The sequence below is a fragment of the Bos taurus genome, chromosome 19 (assembly GCF_002263795.3).
Source record: "Bos taurus isolate L1 Dominette 01449 registration number 42190680 breed Hereford chromosome 19, ARS-UCD2.0, whole genome shotgun sequence".
Lineage (NCBI taxonomy): Eukaryota > Metazoa > Chordata > Mammalia > Artiodactyla > Bovidae > Bos > Bos taurus.
The window spans coordinates 34,059,286-34,075,010 of NC_037346.1; the positions used below are offsets into that span (position 1 = coordinate 34,059,286).

General features: G+C 60.1%; 1 protein-coding gene across 8 annotated transcripts; it reads right to left on the reverse strand.

Moving 5' to 3' along the window:
- Positions 1-510: 510 nt before the first annotated feature.
- Positions 511-12,458, reverse strand: RNF112 (ring finger protein 112). Of its 8 annotated transcripts, none has more exons than XR_009491583.1 (18): positions 9,951-12,456; positions 9,686-9,836; positions 9,463-9,503; positions 8,670-8,958; positions 8,263-8,469; positions 8,023-8,151; positions 7,745-7,849; positions 7,292-7,342; positions 6,989-7,045; positions 6,838-6,912; positions 6,623-6,740; positions 6,333-6,499; positions 6,206-6,259; positions 6,008-6,082; positions 4,556-5,874; positions 3,302-3,468; positions 2,050-2,186; positions 511-832 (listed from the first exon to the last, which is right to left on the reverse strand). XR_009491583.1 is itself a non-coding variant. In XM_059878282.1 (15 exons), exons 1-15 carry the CDS (start codon positions 10,346-10,348, stop codon positions 5,404-5,406), a joined length of 2,388 nt encoding a protein of 795 aa, XP_059734265.1. In that variant the 5' UTR covers positions 10,349-12,456; the 3' UTR covers positions 4,496-5,403. The 8 variants fall into 8 exon arrangements, 2 of the variants coding, with proteins under 2 accessions (NP_001070607.1, XP_059734265.1); XR_009491581.1 differs by having other exon boundaries at positions 511-1,827; XR_009491582.1 differs by having other exon boundaries at positions 1,669-2,186.
- Between the last annotated feature and the right edge of the window lie 3,267 nt (positions 12,459-15,725).

Sequence of the window (15,725 nt, forward strand, 5' to 3'; positions counted from 1 at the left end):
CTGTACAGAGGACAAGACTTTCACAGGCAGAAGGGGCAGGAACAGGAAGTCACGCTGGGCTGAAAAGTGAGGTGGTAGTTGAGAGGTAATTTCCCTGTTGGGGAAGCAGGGGTCCATCAGGCCAGTGTGACCTCACTGGTATCGACCAGGCAATTCCTGATTCCCTGGTTTAAGATCCTATTTCGGGGAGAGTCTGAAGCAGTAATTAAGTGAAGTTTGGTGATGTGGAGCTCAGCATCAGTGACTCCATTTTGAGAATGTCATCTTGTTTTTCACAAATATACAGCAAAAGAAAAGATGCTTTTTCCTCCCTCACATATTCAAGAATTTAAGTGTTTAACACTGGTATGCATTAAAGATTTCTCCTCAAATCATGTATTGTACTGACATCTCTAATTCATCCCATTGGGATTCTGATAATTACTTGGCTTTGTATTTACAGAATGGCTTAAAATTTCAATGGCTGCAAAAAACAAGAAAGGTAGAAATAGCAACGGAGATCATTAGAAATTGTAGTGTTGCTGTTACTGAACCAGGTGTTTGAACTCTTTATTTTTAATTTTTTAAATAGATTCTGCTCCTTTAAAAAATATATTTATGTACTTATTTATTTTGGCTGTGCTGGGCCCTTGTTGCTGGTGAGCTGTCTCCAGTTTTGTGCGTAGGGGCTGCTCTTCACCGTGGTGCACAGGCTTCTCGTTGCGGCGGCTTCTCTTGTGCGGCGCAGGCGCTCGGCCTCTGCAGTCGCGGCACACGGGCTCAGTTGTTGGTGCAGGCTTAGTTGCCCCATGGTATGTGGGTCTTCCTGGACCAGGGATTGAACCGGCATCCCCTGCATTGGCAGGCGAATTCTTGATCACTGGACCACCAGGGAAGCCCCTTGGACTCTATTTTAATCAACAGGTTAATTCTCTGAAGTCCGACTAAGTCACCCAAGGTGGGAGTCTCAGGCCACATGCGCTGTGCTCGCATTTCAAGCCTCACGTGCTGGATTTGAGCCCAGCAGAGACGCATACAAGAGGCTGGACAGACAAAACCACATGAAACACAGACCCCTTTAAACTCACTGATCAAGCCTTAACATGTAGCAGCAACAGACACTATTACAGACAGGAACAGAAAGATGAGGTCACCGTGCGTTGTCCCTGGAGGACTCTATGCAGCCCTGCTCCTCTCTTACATGCCCCTCCTACCAGCAGGAGCTGGGGACAGAAAAGCACTGGGGGGTCATGAAAATGTGACCCCACAGGGAGTGTCCAGAGTGAGAGGGACAGCAGTGTGGGTGTGAGAACCAAGGGAGGGGAGGAGGGACAGAAAAGACAGAGAGAGGTTGCCATTTCGACCCAGGCCGTGGGTGTCTATTCAAGCTCCAGTCCCTTCCCTTCCAGAAAGGGCTGAAACCCTGTCCATTGCCCCCTGGGATGATGGAGCCTGGACACCAGCCAGTTACATGTCTCCTGCCTGTCTGTCCCTCGTCAGGTGACCGCTGCTGGCCAGAGGGAGCAGCTGTCACGCCTGAGAGAAGCTGTAGCTGCCTGTCCTCCACCCCCTTGGAAGAAGAGGACAGGAGAAGGAGATGAGAGAGGTCAGGAGAGGGCTGGGACAAAGGGGAGAGAAGCTGTGCCTGAGCACAGGTGCTGAGGCCCTGGGGTGAGGAAGCAGATTTACCGAACGGGAGAAGCTGAAGCAAGGGGTCCCGGCCGCTCAGGGAAGCTTGTTCGATGGTCCCGGAGGTGCCTGCATCCTCTCCCAGGGAAGAGGCAAAGGCCCCACGGACAGCCCACGAGGGTGGTCGCCAAGTATAGCACTGACCCGAGTCCTTGGACTCTTTGATCAACAGAAATCGATGAGGCCAGATGAGAAATTCAGGTGAGGATTATTGGAGCTCCTGCCACTTGCGCAGTGGGAACAAGCACCAGGTGGCTTTGCGGCTCTTAGGGGCGGGCTGGGCCCTTAACCAGGTCGGGTGGGGCCGGGGTCAGCTTGGGCGGTCTGCCCGCCCCCTGGGTGGGGCAGTGCGCAGAGATCTGCCTCAGCGCTTCGCTTTACCTTCCGAGCCTCAGCCCTGGTGGTTGGTTTGTGGCCTTCCGCAGCTCATTGTTCATGATTGCCCCCACGTGTGCCCTCGTGTATGTCCAGGTGCAAGCGCTCTGGTAAACAGTCCCGGGTCCCAGCCTGTCTCATTACTATAAAATAACAACAAAAGGGGAAAATCTGGAGGATGAATAAACCTAAGACTGAATTTTCCCTGGTTATCAAAGGGAAGAGCTCTTTTCGCCCCCTCCCTTAAGACTTTTCCTGGAGAAAATTCATATTTGTAAATTCTTCCTCTGTCCTGTTAATAGGTATGCAAATGTTTTTAAAGGCTAAATAAGCTTTTTGCCTGCATGCTCAGTTGCTTCAGTCGTGTCTGACTCTTTGTGACCCCACGGACTGTAGCCCACCAGGCTCCTCTGTCCATGGGATTCTCCAGGCAAGAAGACTGGAGTGGGTAGCCATTTCCTCCTCCGGGGATCTTCCCCACCCAAGGACTGACCCTGTGCCTCTTGTGTCTCCTTCGTTGGCAGGTGGATTCTTTACCACTCAGCCACCTGGGAAGCCCAAAATAAGCTTTTTACCAGAATTAAAACTCAAGAGATTTTTCTTCCCAGAAAGGCCACCTCTTTTCAATGTCTACATAAAGGGACTGCTGTAATAAAATCCACAGAAGGGACAGCGTTTATTCCTCATGCTTGAGAAGTTGAAAGTCCAAGATCCTGGGGCCAGCGGACACGCTGTTGCAGCTGGGGAGGGCCCACTTCCTGGAGCATAGTCGGCTGGGCCCTCACACGTGGAAGGGGCTGGGGGCTGTGCCAGGTCTGTTCATATCTGACAAGGACACTAACCCCATACACGAGGGCTGCACCCTCAAGACCTAATCCCTCCCAAAAGCCTCACCTGCTGATACCACACACTGGGCACAAGAGTTTCAGAGTATGACCTGGGGGCTCGGGGTGGGAGGAGGGGGCCCAAGGACACAGCTTCCCTCCCTCTGTGGCCAGCTTCAGCACCAGGAGGCTCCAGAAGCAGGCACCACAGGCTAAGTCCCCAGCCAGATCTCTACCCTGACGCTTGTCACCCGAGGAATGTGGAAATCAGTTACCTTCACCAGAGAGAAAGGTTAGAACCAACCAGGCTGCGAGGTCTCGACACAGTCCCTGGGCTCTTGTGAACTACAGAACTAGTGTTGGAAGCACTGGGCTTGGAGCCCAGAGGCCTGATCGCAGGATCTGGGTTGGGATAGGGAGTGATGTGGGCTTACCTGAGCAACGAATTTGGCATCAGAGATCGTGTGTTCGAGGCCCAGCTCATCTCTGACTAGTTTTCTCAATGGAGACGCGTCATTTCTCTGAACTTCTGATAAAATCGGGCCCTCGATGTCCTCAATGCCCCAGGTGGGTCCCAGGCTCTGGGGAGATGCTTTAAGAGCTGTAAGACACAAGGCAAATGTGGCTCAATGTGATCCATCTGGCCTCTGCAGAGTGCTCACCTGGCCCACCGGGCAGTCTCCCTTCTGTCCAGAGAGCAGGGGGGCAGTGCACTGCAGTTCCTTGCAGCCCCAGGGGAGGGGGCTTCCAGCTAGACTGCTCCCTCCCTTCCTGACTCCTTGGAGACTCCCCCACATCCTGAGCCTGCCAGCCCCAAAGCCTGCGAGGCTCTGTAAGCCTGTGTGTCCACTGGATGACAAGGGAACAACCCAGGGAGATGCTTCCAGAAACTGTCCTCGACAAACACACACGGTCTGAGCCCTGCCTTCACCTCTGGCCCCAACCCCAGAAGTTCCAGAGTCACCCCAGCCCTCCATCTCCATCCATCCCAGGCCGGGCATTGGGATTTCTCTGACTTCTGCTGTGGAGCTGGGTCCCAGACCACGCCCTTCTGTCTGTCTCCAGACACTGCTTCCGAGAGCTGGTCCCGACACCTCAATTTCAGCACAGCTGACCCTAAAGGAATCTCCCAGTTCGGCAGGGGGACACCAGCTAGGGGTCAGGAGTTTGGAGGCTCTCCTGCCATCAGCCACCAGGGCAGCGTCAGCTGAGATGTCCCCTCTCTGGGTTTGCTGCAAAGGACAGGGTTCCAACGCAGACTCAGTTGCTGTCCTGCTGAGTGCAGGCTGGGCAGAGCCAGGGCAGCAGATGCTCGCCAGGTGCTGGCCTGCAGAGAGGTCCTGGCTCCTCCTGCCTCCGGCTCCAGCAGTCACTCCCCGTCCACCTCCACCCTTGGATGGAAACCAAGTGACTACCTTCCCCAGGGCCAGCGAGGTGGGAGAGACGATCGGAGCGGGATCCAGTCCTAGTGGGCGGACAAGCCCTTGGCCCCCAGGTCTCTGGATTTTGGCCCCTCTTCCTGTCTGCAGGTCCCCATCATGGAGCGCCTGGGCTCACTGCCCAGTCCCCAAAGCCCCGTGGAGGCTGAGCTCTGGAGCTGCTTCAATGATTTACCGGGACGCTGACACTCAAGCACACACGTTTTATTTTTTGTAGGATGCACCCATTAATCCTTCGCAGTTTAATACCCTAGAAGCCTCCTCGTGGGGCTCTCCTGTCCTCGGGCTTGTCGTGGGGCTGCATTCAGGTCTCCTGCCACCGGGCCCGAGGGGTCTGCCCCAGGGTCAGGGGGCGGTGTGGTCCATGGACCTGTCCCCCCAGGACTTTTCTAGAATCTGCGATGAGGGCTGTTGGTGTAATTCAGCAACTACTGGAGTTTTTCTTTGGCTCTGACGCGTTGCTGGGACGGCATTCCATAGAGAACGTGGGCACTGACCGGGCTGGACAAAGGACATGACCACAAGGGACACGTAAGGGGCCCTGCTCTCAGGGAGCGTACAGGCTCCCTGGGGCTGCCAGAGGAGGGGCAGCCCCCGTCCTGCTGGGGTAACTTTGGGAGGAGTGTCCGCTCTGGGGTTAGGCCACTGTGTGCCGCCTGGGGTGGGGGCACCCATCCCATTCTCAGCCCCTCTTCGGGGCTCCTGATCCTGATCACCAGGAGCCCTCATCCTGGGGCTGCTTCCGTCTCTGAAGGGGAGGCTTCAGAATGGCGCCCGCCCAGCCCTGCTGCAGTCCCAGGAAAGAAGCCAGTGTGGAGAGGGTGGGTCACGCTCTTGGTGGGAGACCCTGGGCCTGTTCATCTAGGAAGAGAGGCAGGTCTGGGACTGTCTGGGACAGAAACAGCCCAAGGCTTTGTTCAGGCCCCTCCTGGCCCTGGGCCCTCTCGCTTTCTTGGTGACTGCGATTCTGTCACCACCCAGATGGGCCGTTCACCCAGGATAGTGTGGTACACGGGGGCCCTCGGATCAGCACCCCCAGCCCTCTCCCACATCCGCCCCTCCCCCCAGCATCCAGCCCTGGAGCATCCAGGCGGGGGTCACTCCTCCTGCAGCAGGGGTTCCCGGTCCCCCTCCTGCACCCTCTCGTCTTCCTCCTTCTCCATGCAGCCCACCGTGGCCGCCAGCCCGGCACCCACACCTCCCCCGACCACGGCCGCCCCCGTGGCCCCCACCGCGGCTCCCGCAGCCACCATCCCGGCCTCTGCGGCCAGCGCCGCTGCTGCCATGCCTGCGCCCACCACGCCCCCTGCCAGGCCCATGAGCCCCGCGCCCACTGCGCCGCCGACGGCAGCCAGGTGGCCACAGAAGCGCACGGTGTAGGAGTCCATGAAGGCCTTGGCCTCGGCCTGCAGCTCGGCCTCCAGGGCCTCTAAAGTCTGCTCCCTCCCGGTGCACAGCAAGGTTGCCCCGTGCCGGGCCAGCAGCGTGTCCTTCTGGGCTGACAGGAGGTTCCGCATGGTGTCCGGCAGTACCCGGAGCGCAGAGAATATGCGCTTGGTGGCTGCGTCCTGTGATAGAGGAGGAAGAAGGGGCCTGACCCGGAGCCAAGTGTCTCCCACCAGACCCTCGCCTGGGCTCCTCCTACACAATGCCTGGCTCCTCTCCTACAGGACGCCCAGGCTCCCAGCAGGCCAGGCTCACCTGCTGCCGCACGTACTCCTCAAACTCCTTCTTGGCAGCTTCCACCGTCCGTAGGTCGTGCAGCTGGGCGGCCATCTGTCCAGGGGGAAAACCCGGCTGCCTCCCTCCTTTGCCCCTGTCCCCTGCTGGTTGCCCGGCTTCACCCAGAGGAGTCCGGCCCACCTCCCCCACTCCCACGTCCTCCCCTTGGCCCCGTACCTCATCCGGGGAGGCGCAGCTGGGCCCTGTCCTGCCCATCCAGCCCGAGAGGTTCTGTAGAGACAGCGGTGGGGAGTCAGGGGGTGCAGGGGCACCAGGTGTCCGGGGCTCCAGGGGGCTTTCACACCTTGACCTCCTGAGCCAGCTGCTGCCCCGTGAGCAGGCGTCGGTCCCCCCGGGCTGCGGGGCGCCCCTCGCTCCAGTAGCCTGGGCAGCGGCTCTTGGCATGCTGGGGGGCTGCACTCAGCACATCAGCCACGTAGGCGCGCAGGCGGCCGGCATCGTCATCTGTGTCTGAGGAAGAGATCCCTCATGCAGAGGAGCCCGGAGCAGGACCGGCTTTAGGAGGAGAGAGGGTATCAGGCTGGGCACCCAGAAGAAGGCAGGCCAGGGAGTCCCTGCTCCAGGGACACTCACCGCCTGAGCTTCCATGGCCTCGGCTCGCCCACCGCCGTCCAGGAGCCGGCAGGAGGTAGCAGCGGGCTCTCCTCCCTTGGAGCAGCCCCTGGACCTTGGGGTACTTGCCGGACGATTTCTAAAGGAGGGGGAAAAAATAAATAAAGGAGGGGGAGCACTCTGAGCTAGCTCCCCATACCTGCCCCATTTTCCCGGCCCTCCGTCCCCTCCCTCACCTGGATGACATCGCCCACGTGACCCTGCCAAGCCTTGCTGGGGTGGGAGGAGTCACGAACTAAGAGGTCCAGGTGCTGGAAGAGAAGGGGTGCTGACAGCAGCAGCTGGGGCGTCGGGGTCTGGGCTCCAAGTCCAGAGACGGGCTCTCACCTGGATTGGCACCATGCCATAGTGTCTGCCCATCACCTCGGCCACGTGGACAAACGTCTGGGGACGGGGCACAGAGGTCACAACTGGACCACTCCAAAGATGTGCCTCCCAGCCCCTGGAGGACACCCTCCCAACTCCCAGCCCAGGACCCTCCGGCCTCTCCTCAGCCCCCAGCCCACAGCCCTGCTCCAGGTCACGAAACCCTGGGGCAGAGCCCGGCAGCACTCGATTCCAGCTGCCCAGTCCCCTGCCTCACAGTCAACACAGGGACAGAGAGCAGCCCCAGGCCAGCCATCCCCTCACCTCCAGGTGCTCCAGGTCTGTGTCCTTCAGCTCCTGAGAGGCCGTGAGGATCTGCAACCAAGGAGAACAAGGTGCGGGAGGGGCTGTGATGACAAGGAGATGCTGGGAGGACTCCGGCAAGGAAGGATCCTCAGGTGGACTGTGGGGCTCAGGATGTGGGAGGGATCAGCCGGGGAGGAGAACCCCTTGCACCCTGCAGTGGGGCAGGACTGGCCTGACCTTGGTGGGGTGGAGGGCAGGCCCAAGAATGGTCCACAGACCTTCAGCTGCCCCAGGAACCTTCAACCGAACTTTAGGACAAACCATATTCCCACCTTCCCTAAGGTCATCCCCTCGCAGGGGTGCCTCCAGAACCTGCTCTGGGGCCAAGGTGACCTTCCTTGGTGGGACCAGCCTGGGCTAAGATGGTCCTGGGAAGGTGGAGAGGGCCTTGAGGAGCTAGCAGGGCCTCACCTGGTAGGAGCTCAGCATGGAGGTGAGGGCGCACAGCCGGGTCCTTGTTTCCCTGCTCAGCTCCGGGCTCATGACGTCCCCCGTGTCCACCAGGAACACGGCCACCTGCGTGGAGTGCCAGCTGTGGGTCAGCCTGCCAGGCGCCTCCCCAACCCTGCCCCTTCCCACCCCGCATTCTCATCCTGGCCCCCAAAGCTTTCCTGCCCATCACCTTCTCTGCTCCCCAGCCCCCGCACTGCCCGAATCGGCCTGGACCCCTCCGTCCCTTCACCCCTCACCTTCCTCCCCTCCTTCCCCAGCAGGAAAGGGTGGCTCCACATCCAGATGCCCCTAGAGAGGCCGTTGGCTCCCCACCTAAATCCCTGCCCGGAGCCCGCGCTCCTCGGCCAGCTGCCCTCGCCGGACGCCTAAGGAACAGAGAAGCAGAGCAGCTTTGGACCATCCGGCCCTGCTCCCTTCGCCAAGCCCGGCTGGGACCCTGGTCCTGTCCCCCAGTCCTCGCCCGGCCCCGCGCTCACCAGGCCGGGCAGGCCCTGGAGCAGGTGGTTGAGGAGGAAGGTCTTCCCTGAGTGTGGCCCCCCCAGGACGGCGAGGAGGCAGACCGGGGTGTCCCTGGCCAGCGGGTGCTTCAGGCAGCGGTTGATGGCGCCCATTCGCAGGATGAGGCCCCCCGAGGCGTTGATCCGCACCAGCAGCAGCGGCTCAGCCCGCACAGCGCAGGTCTCCTGGGCCCAGAGACGAGGTTCCCTGAGCACCAGGCTGGAGCGTGTCTACCCCGAACTCCGCTCCCTCCGTCGCCCCGCCCCATAGCCACGCCCTCCGTCGCCCCGCCCCCTCCGTCGCCCCGGCCCAGGCCGGCATGCTCACCTCCATGGCCCCGCCCCCTCCTCCGCCCCGCCCCCTCCTTCCAGGTCCATGCCGGCACCTGCAGCGCGGCGGCGGGCAGCGGCCTCTGCGGCAGGAGCCTCATCCTCTCCCCCAGGCCCCGCAGGCCCTTCCTCCGCTTGCAGGTCTTGCGGCACTCGGGGCAGCAGGGCGGCCCGCAGCCAGGCACGCGGTGGGTGCTGAAGCACCGCGGGCAGAAGTCGTGGCCACAGTCCAGCGAGATGGGCTCACGCGGCCTCTCCAGGCAGATGGAGCAGGCGGGCGGCTCGCGGGGCGCCGTGGGCCGGGACCCCAGCCCCAGCTCCAGCTTGGGGAACGGCGTATGGGACCTGGGGGCGGCGGTGGGGGGAGGGGTGCGGGGACCCCAGACAGTGGTGAGAGGGGCCCCCGAAACGAGGAACCCTGGATGGAGCCGTCGCGGGTAAGTTCCCGCCCGGGTCTGGCCTGTTTCTAATCCTCCAGGAAGGGAGGCAGGGGCGGGCAGACAAGATGGTGCCGGCGTCTGGCACAGATGCCAAGGAAATACACCCCCACGGCCTCCTGCTTCGAGGGGAGGGGTCCCTCCAGGGGTCACCTACCCCTACCCCCTCCCTGCAGTGGCTTCAACACGCTGGGCCTGTGGACATAAGGGGGCTCCCGCAGCGGGGCAGATGGCTCTCAGAAGATTCCAGCACTGAGCTGGCACCGACTTCCTGAGGCACCCACCTGATTTCCCGTCCTTCCCTCCACAGCCCACCAGGGCCAGCCTCGTGTTGCCCGCCCTGGGACAGGCCTCCGTGCTCCCAGCCAGCCCACCCACATGGCCCCCACCCGCCGCCAGGCCTTCCACTTACCAACTGTTGCTGCTGTTCCCCATGAAGCTCCGTTTTCTCTCCTTGGAGAAAATTGGGGACAGAAAACCCAAAAAATGTTATTTAGAAGAGAATCCAGAGTTCTATCTTCATCCTGGGTTTTAGGTGCCCCCATCCCCTCTCTGGAGACCCATCCCCACAAGGGGGCCCCTTCCCAGCAACCCCCCACACACTTCCTCCCCAGATCTCAGGACCAAGACCTTGCCTGTTTGCCAAGCCGGTGACAAAAGGAAATGACTGACAAGGCGGACCTCGGCATGGGAGGCTGGCGGGGGCAAGAGTCCCAGAGCAGAGAACAGGCCCGAGAGACCTTGCCGGCGCTGAGGATGGCTCTTCTCCTGGAAGCGCTGGTGGGGCTGTGGCAGGTGGAGGCTGGTGAGGGGGAGGGTGGTCTCCCCGGAGGAGACGACTGGGCAGGGCTGGGAAATGGATGTGACAGTCGGGAAAGAGGAGGCTGCCTCTGGACTCACCCCAGGGGGAGGAGACAGGACTGCGGGAACCAGGGCTCCGGAGGAGGGAGGGATGAGAGAGCTGAGCCCAGAATCCCTGGCAGAGGCTGGGATGCAGGCGAGCTAGCGAGGTGGTGAGTCGCCATGGAGACGAGGGAAAGATAAGGACAGGGCGGGGGAGGGTGGAGGGAGAACGAAACCATATGGGTGCGTGGCAGACACAGAACTAGGCTGGCACTGCCCCTGCTGGCCCAGCAGGTCTCTTCCAGGGCCGCAGGCAGGGGGTACAGAATACAGAAGTGTGGGAACCGGGAAAGCACATGGCGGGCACTGACCCAGAGCCCCAGATGGTCTCCTTCCTCCCGTGGATGGTCGTGGTGCTGGGCATCTGCTGGGGCCCATGATGCTACCCACAACATGTGGCCTACAAGACCCTCCCCCACGGTAGTGCCTCCCCCAGGGTCATCCCTTCCCTAGGGTCGTCCCAGCTATGCCTTCCTCAGCCCCCTGGGCTGCTCTGACATTGGCTCTTTGTCCCGTGGTGTCTTCCTCTTCCACAGAGTTATCCCTGGACCCTCTAGCTGCCTATTGACTGGGCCCCTCCCACTCACCCTGCAGTACACAGCCAGCCCAGACCCCTGAGCACAGCTGACCCCAGGCTGCTCAAATACCTGCCACAGCTCCATTAGATTGGAATCCAAAGTTCCTGGGCTGCACCCGAGGGTCTGAACCTCCCTGAGCAGCCCTCCCTCCTCCACCTCCGACCTCCACCCAGTGTTCCCTGTGGCTATAGCGGGCCGCCAGGCTCCTCTGTGTGTTAGTCACTCAGTCGTGTCTGTTTGTGACCCTGTGGACTGTAGCCCACCAGGCTCCTCTGTCCATGGGATTCTCCAGGCAAGAATACTGGAGTGGGTTGTTGTGCCCTCCTCTAAGGGATCTTCTCAACCCAGGGATTGAATCCAGGTCTCTAGGGGCACCAAGCAAAGGCAGGGCACTCGGATCTGCATTCCTGGGGAGTCTGGGCCAGCAAAGGGGTGGGGGTGGAAGGACATTTCTCACAGGGAGTGAGAGGTGGAGGAGAGGCCAGGAGTGGGGCGTGCAGGACCCTCTGCAGCCTAGCCCTCAGTCCTGTCCCCAGGGCCCTCTCTGGCCCAGGAGGCCATTGTCTAGCCAGTGGCCTCTGGGTACTGTCCAGTGGGTGAGCCCAGACTCAGCTGCCTTCGTGGCTGGGACCCTCCCAAACCCGGAGGGACAGCAGGATGTGCTGAGTACCCACCCCCACCCCCCAGGGCCACCAGTCCCCTCCCATCAAGGCGACCCCCGCCCTGTCCTAAGACAACAGAGCAGAACAATCATCCCACACCTGCTTAGCAACTTAGGGTCACACCGTGTCACCAAGAGCTGCCTCCCCCGGTCCCCACAGCACAGAGGGCCTGGTGTCTAAACAGGGAACCCAAGGCTGGGCGAGCAGGATGGCCATGCAGTGCGGGTCCAGAGGGCGGCCTCGGCCCCCCAACCCCAGGTCTGTGCTGGCCTGTCGCCGCCTCCCCCCAACCCATGCTAGAGGGTTTACACAGACAGACAGCCCCAGCAACCACCCCCCAGCCCAGGCCCAGGCTGGCTCAGACACCCTCAGAGAGCTTCCCCGTCTGTCCTTTCCCCTCTTTGTTCTCAAATCTTTAGGAAGTGCCTCTTCTGTACCAATCATGGAGTTTGCTGCCAGGGCTACAAGAGACAGATGGGGTCCTTACCCAGGGGAGCTCAAAGGCTGTGTTCCAACCCAGGACAGGCCTCCACCCTGAGCACAGACACCGAAACCTAGGAGACTGTGGGACTGGGGAAGCCCCGCAGCCAGACCTGCAGCTGCTGAGGCTCAGTCTTGTGGGATGGGTGGACGTTAACCCCTCTCTGTGAAAGGCGCTGGGTGGGGTGGGCGTTGCAGTCACAGGGAGCAGCCTGTGTCAAGGCCAGGCTGGGGCAGTGCTGGGGAGTGCGGTCCACAGAGCACAGACCTGGGGAGGACATGGGGCAGCTTTTAGACTTTAATGACGTGACGGTGGGAACCTAAAGGAGTTGAAGCAGGAGGCATGTGACGAGATCTGCGTCCCTGAACCCACGCAGAGAGACTACAGGAGACCTGGTGGCTAAACCAGGCCTGAGACCTGTCCCCTAGGGACTGCGTCCAGAGTGCCACCAAGTTTTGCTACAGCAGGCAGTGCTGTGCCAGGGGCTCCTGCCCTGACACCACCGCCAACCTGGTGGGGATCTTCACCTGCATAGAGGTCAACTCACACGCTGATCTTTGCCAACTTCAGCCACAAATGAAGGGCGGTTCCAGGCACGTCTGACTTGCTCTGGAGTTTTGAGGTTAATGGTCTGCCATGTCACCAAAAACAAACTTTTTTTTCTAATTAAAAGGGGAGATTAAAGCATCCTAAGTGTCCAGTCATAGATAAATAAATAGTTGATGATTTAAAACTAGACGCTTCAGCCGCAGGGTGGCGTGGGCAGAGCTGTTGTTGATGCTAGGCACCCAGGGGTCTGTTTTGGGCTGAGTCCATTTCCAATTAGAATCCCATCTGTTCTTGCTTCTTTTGGACAACAGACACAGGTGGTCCCTGCTGTGTGTCAGCAGCCGAGCAGCCCACCGGAAAGGCCCTGGCGGTCAGGCTGAGCACACTGGGCTCTGTCCCCTGAAACAAAGGGCATGAGGACAAGAGTGGAGATTTTGTGGAGCACCTGGAAACTTCTGGGCAGTGGTGTGGTCAGTCAGAAGTGGGGCTCAGCAGCCAATCTGGTGGGGTGGGAGAGGGCAAGGGGCCATGGACACTGGAGCCACTTCTTAACACTCACAGCCCCACTTTGCGGACAGGGAAGCAGAGATTCAGAGTCACATGACCTCCTCACAGAGACTTGGGGCGGCCCACCTGGGGGTCAGGAAGGGGTAGAAAAGCCACAGTCCCAGCACAAGGGACAGGAAGGGGACCTTCATGGGCAGGACGCCCAGGCCAGGGCACTGACTGACTACTGTGGGGACTGGAGGTGACAGTGGTGACGCTCAAAGGCCCCCTGAGGTTTACACTGGCTAGCGGGGGGCCATCAGCAACCAAGGAACCTGCGCCATCACGCACCAATTTCCCTGAACCCGAGCCCATGCCCAGCTCCAGGCCCCTCCCCTGAAATCCCCCATTTGGACTCCTAGCCGCCCACCAGGTCTGGAGCATCCAGGCAGTCGGCCAGGATGCTGAGGATGCGGCCAGCTGGCCCTGAGGAGCAGACACCCTGCCACAGTCTCCACTCAGCTGGGCCTGGCCCCCCAGACCCCTCCAAGGTGAGAGGCAGCAGCTCGCAGCTGGACAGCCAGCCAGCCAGACTGATTGGGGCCGGGCCCCCTGCAGGCTCAGCCTCTACATCTGGACCTCCACTGGCCATCTGGTGGCCAAGGCCACCCCCAGATGGACCGGACCAGCTGGAAGGCCCTGGCAGCACCCAGGCCTTGGTTCAAATGCCAACCCTGCCCAGCTTGCCAGCCTGGTCACTCCCCTCCCTGCAGCTCAGCTTCCTGACAGTAAAGCTAAAGATAATGATCTCCCCCCTGCTGGGTTATTGCGAGAGCCTGGCATGCAGCTGGTGCTCAATAAATGCCAGCTGGGCTCACCTCACCTCACTGTGCCAGCATCTCCCCACTGTTTGCCCCCTGCCTGGTCTCTCAGCCCCCTCCCCGTCCAGGGGGCCTGACCCCTCCTCTTGTCAAATAAGAATCCGAGAGGTTCCTACAGAGGCAGGACCTGAGGGCGTGAAGACCATGCCCCACAGACAGAGCCCTGTTTCAGCTAGTTTGTTACTCTGATGAGATGGTCACAGGCATTTACTCGCTCCTAAGGTAGGCTGCCATCCCATGGATGGCATCACCGATTCAATGGACATGAGTTTGAGCAAGCTCCAGGAATTAGTGATGGACAGGGAAGCCTGGCAGAGAAGGCAGTGGCACCCCACTCCTGTACTCTTGCCTGGAAAATCCCATGGATAGAGGAGCCTGGTAGGCTGCAGTCCATGGAGTCGCTGAGTCAGACACGACTGAGCGACTGAACCGAACTGAACTGAAGGTAGGCTGAGTCCTTTCAACGATAGAAACTCAGTTCTCCCAGATTTCCTCCAAAGGTGGAATCATTGCTCCACTTTACAGATGAGGAAACTGAGGCTCTGCAGATGCTCACAGCCACGCCTGCCTTCTGCTAACCTCACTCCCTCACACACACATACACATACATAGACACACACATGTACACACACACTCCTTCCTCTCTCAACCCCTCCCCACCCTGTAGCCTAGACCTGGGGAGAGCAGAGCGGCCATAACAGCCAGGTGCTCAGCAATCCACCACACAGCCTGTTTGTTAATGAAATCTAGTGTGGAGTGAGGTTAGGTAACAGGAAGTGACCAGCTGACCCCAGAGGTCAGGGAGGATGGTGTCCAAACGCTGGAATCTGCTTCTGCTTTCTGATGATGAATCTGGTGGCAGGAAGAGCAGGAGCCCCACCCCGATCGGAGCAGCTGGTCCCAGAGGACATTCTGGGGCCAGAGGCGGGGAGGCGGTCAGCTGACAGGCCTGAGAAGGCTGGGGAGCCATCCCCAGGGCCCAGGCCAGCCCTGCCCATCCACAGCGGCCACCAGGAACAGACTGCAGGCTGACAGCTCCTGCCCCACCCGCTCCACCGGTATTATGCATATGTGCTAACTCACTTTAGTGTGTGTCTGACTTTTTGCAACCCCATGGACTGTAGTCCACCAGGCTCCTCTGCCCATGGGATTCTGCAGGCAAGGACACCAGAGTGGGTTGCCATTTCCCTCTCCAGGGATCTTCCTGACCAGGAATCAAATCTGCATCTCTTATGTCTCTTTCTTTGGCAGGCAGGTTCTTTACCACTAGCCCACCTGGGAAGCCCTACGCCCTGCCAGCCCGAATGTAAATCAAAACGAGTCCTTCAGGAATAAGGGATCCTGCTGGGCCACTTCCAGGTGGCCAGGGGCTCATGTCCATGGAGATGGGCCCACGGTGCTCCATGTACGTCACACTGCATCACAGTCTTGTTGAGCAACTCCCACTCACAGGGAGATGGAGCAGGTGTGCCTTGTCCCATTCCTGTGTGAAGTACGACAAAATGCCCGGACACCAGGCAGAGTGTTCAGGACAAGACTGACTCTAAAGGAGACAAGACTCTAAAGGAGAGAGAAGGGGAGGGCTGAGGCACTGGGGCCTCGGGACCTGAGGAGCCACATGGAGGCGGGTGCCCTGGATTCTCCTTCTGCCTCACTGTTCTGGACCTGATGCTGGACAAGGGGCAGCCCACAAAGGCTAACAGGCAGACCAAAAAAGTCCCAATAAACTCCTTGCACCCCCACTCTAACTGAGAAATCAGGAGAGGGACAGCCTTGCAAGATGGGAAACTTTTAGACAGTAAACACTCCAGCCAAATACCACGAAGAGATACAGCCCCAGCCTAGCCGCCCCAGCCGGCACCAGGGGGGACGAGATGCCCCCTCACCTGGCCGTGTCAGAGGAGGCCGGAGGGAGCCTGGACTTTTCTCCCAGCTGGGGACACCCGCTCTCCTGACCCCACAGCACTGTGGAAGCCACCTGGGGAGTCAGAATCCTGAGCCTGTCTGGTGGTCACAGCCCCTCCTGGGGCACTGGTTGGGGTGGCAGAGTAAGGAGCCTGGACGCCCACCTGCCTCAGCATCCTGAGGCTTTACCCCATCCCTTGCCAGAGGGGTGTCAGAGAAAGCCACGAGAC

What these genes read in the sequence shown, in the direction of transcription:
- RNF112 (XM_059878282.1), bottom strand. Translation starts at nt 10,348, where the DNA reads ATGTTGTGGGTAGCATCATGGGCCCCAGCAGATGCCCAGCACCACGAC. An exon ending in ATGGCATGGTGCCAATCCAG is followed by an intron (nt 6,913 to 6,988) that starts GTGAGAGCCCGT and finishes CTTCTCTTCCAG; the next exon opens with CACCTGGACCTCTTAGTTCG. An exon ending in ACGTGGGCGATGTCATCCAG is followed by an intron (nt 6,741 to 6,837) that starts GTGAGGGAGGGG and finishes CCCCTCCTTTAG; the next exon opens with AAATCGTCCGGCAAGTACCC.